This window comes from Silurus aristotelis (assembly GCF_946808225.1).
Source record: "Silurus aristotelis genome assembly, chromosome: 8".
NCBI lineage: Eukaryota > Metazoa > Chordata > Actinopteri > Siluriformes > Siluridae > Silurus > Silurus aristotelis.
In genome coordinates, this window is record NC_139581.1 from 28,733,108 (window position 1) to 28,738,107 (window position 5,000).

The 5,000-nt window shown below is 43.1% G+C and overlaps 1 protein-coding gene across 8 annotated transcripts in view; it reads left to right on the forward strand.

Moving 5' to 3' along the window:
• The window catches only part of dync2h1 (dynein cytoplasmic 2 heavy chain 1), a 62,666-nt gene that overhangs the window by 37,365 nt on the left and 20,301 nt on the right, over window positions 1-5,000 (forward strand). For 7 of the 8 annotated variants that reach the window (XM_083548980.1, XM_083548978.1, XM_083548977.1 and 4 more), the window contains exons 64-71: window positions 134-275; window positions 1,037-1,146; window positions 1,961-1,981; window positions 2,270-2,368; window positions 2,453-2,576; window positions 3,194-3,357; window positions 3,529-3,648; window positions 4,354-4,488. In XM_083548980.1, the coding sequence (XP_083405106.1) occupies window positions 134-275; window positions 1,037-1,146; window positions 1,961-1,981; window positions 2,270-2,368; window positions 2,453-2,576; window positions 3,194-3,357; window positions 3,529-3,648; window positions 4,354-4,488 (915 nt within the window). The remainder of the gene's footprint in view (window positions 1-133; window positions 276-1,036; window positions 1,147-1,960; window positions 1,982-2,269; window positions 2,369-2,452; window positions 2,577-3,193; window positions 3,358-3,528; window positions 3,649-4,353; window positions 4,489-5,000) is intronic. The other variant, XM_083548984.1, reaches the window with a different exon arrangement.

Sequence of the window (5,000 nt, forward strand, 5' to 3'; positions counted from 1 at the left end):
TGTGTGATTTTTATAAATAAGTTAGTGTGTGTGTGTGTTGTGTGTGATTATATGAACAGGATGATCTGTGTGTGTGTGTGTGTGTGTGTGTGTGTGTGTGTGTGTGTGTGTGTGTGTGTGTGTGTGTGTGCAGGTGGATGAAATAAGCGAGGAGCTGAAAACTCTTCCGAAGCGAGTGCAGCTGGCAGCAGCTTTTATCACCTACCTGTCAGCTACACCTGAGGATCAGCGCAGAGCCACACTGCACAGCTGGATGGAGCACGCTGGATTGCAGAGTATAACACACACACACACACACACACACACACACACACACACACACTTACACTGTGGTTTCTTTGTGTTTTCATGTTCCTGTTAAACTTGATTCATATTACTGACAACTGGACTCAAATCCGCCATCTTCAATTTAAACCACAAACTTCTTTCTGGTTTGTTCTGCAAGATTCTGCCATGATCTTTTTAAAAATTCTCTGAGGATGGTTTGAACACAAGTATTGGCACCCAAATTCTGTCTGCTTTTTTGTGTCGCAGATCACCATAAAATCGCCTTGAACACTAATCGACCTCCATTCTTTTGCACACTATACACTATATGGACCAGAGAAACCAGACAGAGCATCCCATTCCACATTTCAGTTCCCATTTGCGTGTTATAATAAGCCCTCTAATAAGAGTTTGTGGAGACCTTCCGAAGATTTTGTGGAGATTGTCATCAGATTGATGGGCATTAGTAATGTCTAGGTACTGATGTAGGTGAGATCTGGTGTTTCGTTACGATTCAACTCAAAGGTGTCCAGGAAGGTTAAAGCTCCATAGCGTGAGATCTTACACATCTTCCAACCCATGGAAAATATACTTTAAAGGAGCTGGCTTTTTTCACTGTAGCAAAGTCACCTTGGAACAGGTTTGGGTCTCCTAGTTAAAGTAATGGGAACAGGTAATGCCTTAAGCTGGTGATCATCCTAAATTCTATTTTAATGCTAAAAACCTTTTGACTTTATCCTCTCTCATGCTCCGGTGTTCTTGTTGGCAGAGTTCGATTTGCGCCGTTTCCTGTGCTCCGAGAGCGAGCAGCTGATCTGGAAGAGCGAAGGGCTGCCGTCTGATGACCTGTCCATTGAGAACGCCCTCGTTATTCTGCAGGTACACACCCTCACACACACACACAACACCACGCACTGTGACACAGTATCTTCTCATTCTTGACTACATTATAAATTCTGACCACAATTCTGTAAAACTTTAGTTTCTGTTGGCCTAGCAGACGGAGATGCAATTCAGCATCACTGCTATACACCCACAGGCCACACCCATTTACTGAGACTAACAAGCACAGGCCACACTCATTTTACAGACACTAACAAGCACAGGCCACACCCATTTTATAGGCACTATCAAGCACAGGCCACACCCATTTTATAGGCACTAACAAGCACAGGCCACACCCATTTTATAGGCACTAACAAGCACAGGCCACACCCATTTTACCAGCACTAACAAGCACAGGCCACACCCATTGAACTATTACTAACAAGCACAGGCCACATCTATTTACAGGGACTAACAAGCACAGGCCACACCCATTTCTTTGTACCAACAAGTAAAGGCCACACAAATTTTACTGGGATGAACAAGCACCAACAACGCCTTCTTTACTAACACATAGAGGCCACACCCTCTTTATAAACTGAGTAAAAAGCCACACCTCCTTTATTGATTGATACATGCAAGTTTCATGATTCACATACACATCTGTTTAGTTTTTTCAGGACACCATCAATAAGGTAATGTGTGTGTGTGTGTGTGTGTGTGTGTGTGTGTGTGTGTGTTCATGTATCACATTGTTAGCGTGTTTATTTTTGTGTTTGCATTGTTTAATGACATCCTCACTCATTGTGTATTTGTGTGTGTCTGTCTGGTTGTCTGTCTGCCTGCCATTCTCATGCCACCTCTTTAGATCGCTGCCTTAAAAATACGGGTAAGAAACCCCTCCCCCCACATACACACACACACACACACACATACACACATACACACACACACAGACAGAGAGCAATAAATGTTTAATTGGTTATCACCAGGGTTTAAATAATGAATGATTTAAATTTTGAATCATGATTAATATAAGGCCGAAGGTATTGGGAGACCTGTCTTCTCCAGCCATCTATGCTTCCACAACAAACTGTTCTTGTCTGTCTTATGGTCAGGTGTCCACAAACTTTTGTCCTTATAGTGTATAAACTGCTCTTTTTCTGTCTTTGTCTAGAGTGTGGCGTGTCCGTTTCTTATAGACCCGTCCTCTCGTGCCACAGAATGGTTACGCACCCACCTTAAAGCACATCGTTTAGAGGTCATCAACCAACAGGTACACAACCACACATACACACACACGCACACACACTCTCTCCGTCTGTCTAGCCATCTGTCTGTCTACTTCTCTCGTTCTCAGGACTCAAATTTTATGACCTCGTTGGAGTTGGCGGTGCGCTTCGGAAAAACTCTGATAATCCAGGAAATGGACGGTGTCGAGCCTGTGCTTTATCCTCTGTTGCGCAGAGACCTGATCGCCCAAGGTGAGTCCTCCGTTTTTACTTTTTCTTTTCCGTCCATCCCTTCTTTTCTCACAAACACAGGCTACACCCATTTTACTAGTACTAACAAGCACAGGCCACACCCTTTTTACTAGTACTAACAAGCACAGGCCACACCCATTTTACTAGTACTAACAAGCACAGGCCACACCCATTTTACTAGTACTAACAAGCACAGGCCACACCCATTTTACTAGTACTAACAAGCACAGGCCACACCCATTTTACTAGTACTAACAAGCACAGGCCACACCCATTTTACTAGTACTAACAAGCACAGGCCACACCATTTTTACTAGTACTAACAAGCACAGGCCACACCCATTTTACTACCACTAACAAGCACAGGCCACACCCATTTTACTAGCATTGACAAGCACAGGCCACACCCATTGTACTAGTACTAACAAGCACAGGCCACACCCATTTTACTAGTACTAACAAGCACAGGCCACACCCATTTTACTAGTACTAACAAGCACAGGCCACACCCATTGTACTAGTACTAACAAGCACAGGCCACACCCATTTTACCAGCATTATGCTGCCGCAGTCCCTCTGCCTCGATTCCAGATTGTCATGCATGTTTGTTTCATTAGGTCCTCGTTACGTGGTCCAGATCGGAGAGAAAGTCGTTGACTATAACGAGGATTTTCGCCTGTTTCTGGCAACCCGCAACTCCAGCCCATTTATCCCTCCTGATGCTGCTTCTGTTATAACGGAAGTGAATTTTACCACCACCAGAGCAGGACTGCGTGGGCAGGTAACACACACACACACACACACACACACACACACACACACACACACACAGTCTGTAATCATGATTATAGAGAATGTGAAAGTGTTCCAGAATTATGTGTTGCTCAGTTGCAGGTGTGTGTGTGTGTGTGTGTGTGTGTGTGTGTGTGTGTGTGTGTGTGTGTGTGTGTAGCTGTTGGCATTGACCATCCAGCATGAGAAACCGGAATTGGAGCGAGAGAAAACCAGACTGTTGCAGCAGGAGGAGGAGAAGAAGATTCAGCTCGCCCTGCTGGAGGATTCACTGCTACAGGTACTCGACCACATCTCCCAGCGTGCTTTCTGTTCATGGGTGCGCACCATGATAGCAGGATCGCATGTGTGCGTATGACTCTGGCAACGTCTAGCACAGAGATGCAGAGCTTTACCTGAGATTGAGGGTAGCTCCAGTTCCAAAGAACATGTCTCATTTGGGTCTCAAAGCACCATCAGACAACATCTACATTAACAGTGTCTTAACCACTGAGCTACCAAGACCACCTGACCCTCACCCCCTTTCGTGCACATTCCAGAGCCACAGGCTTGAACCACCCTAGAGGTCGACTTGGTTGAGAGGTCGGTACAGAACAAAAGGAAAATGACTCTTTATATAAAGAAAGTAGAAAACTGTCAGTATGGAGTTTAGCTGATAGCTCCAGAAATCAAAGAGACCTCCACTAATAACCTTTACTGAAGGCTTTTTAAAAGGAAGGTGACTGTAGGAATTTGCAGATTCGCACCTGCCCATGAAATTCGTATCTACTTTCGAATTGAGGTCTTTTTTTTTTCTCCTTTTTTTTAAGAGCACTTTATTAATACCAAAAGGAACCACTATGAGAAATGTGATTTGTGTGAGATTTCATTCCGACACAAAGGTATTAGGAAAGTCAGGTGCTGATGCAGGGTGAGGTAATGTTCAATTCATCCGTGTGTGTGTGTGTGTGTGTGTGTGTGTGTGTGTGTGTGTGTGTGTGTTTAGACTCTGGCGACAGCTCAAGGAAACATCTTGGAGAATAAGGAGCTGATCGAGTCGCTGAATCAGACGAAAGCGAGCAGCGCTCTGATACACACCGCGCTCACCGAGTCACACAGACTGCAGGCTTCGCTCGATCAGGTGGGAGCAGGACATATTCCCGTAAATTCCAAGAAACTTTCCATGGGAACGACATCTGGGGGGAATTTGGAAGTTCAAAACTTACCAGGAATAGATGGGAATTAATGAGAAATTTGGGGAAATATATATAAACATAAATATAAACATTTTGTTTGGTCATAAACTGACGTACATGCAAACTAATACAGATTTTTTTTTAAATGACGTTTTTGTCAGTATAATTTTGTTGCACAATAACTTACACACAGCACAAGGGAGTTTTAAACATAAACTAATATAATATACACGTAATTTAAGTTTTTTTGTATTTTTAAGAGCAGGATTGTAGAAATGATGTGCATCAGGAAAGTTTTCCATTTTTCCACATTTTATATTTCAGCTTTATTTCAAAATGGATTCAATTCATTATTTTCTCAAAATTCTACAAACAAAACCCCATAATGACAATGTGAAAGACGTTTGTTGGAAATCTTTGCAAATGTATTTAAAATAAAAGAATGTAAATACACATG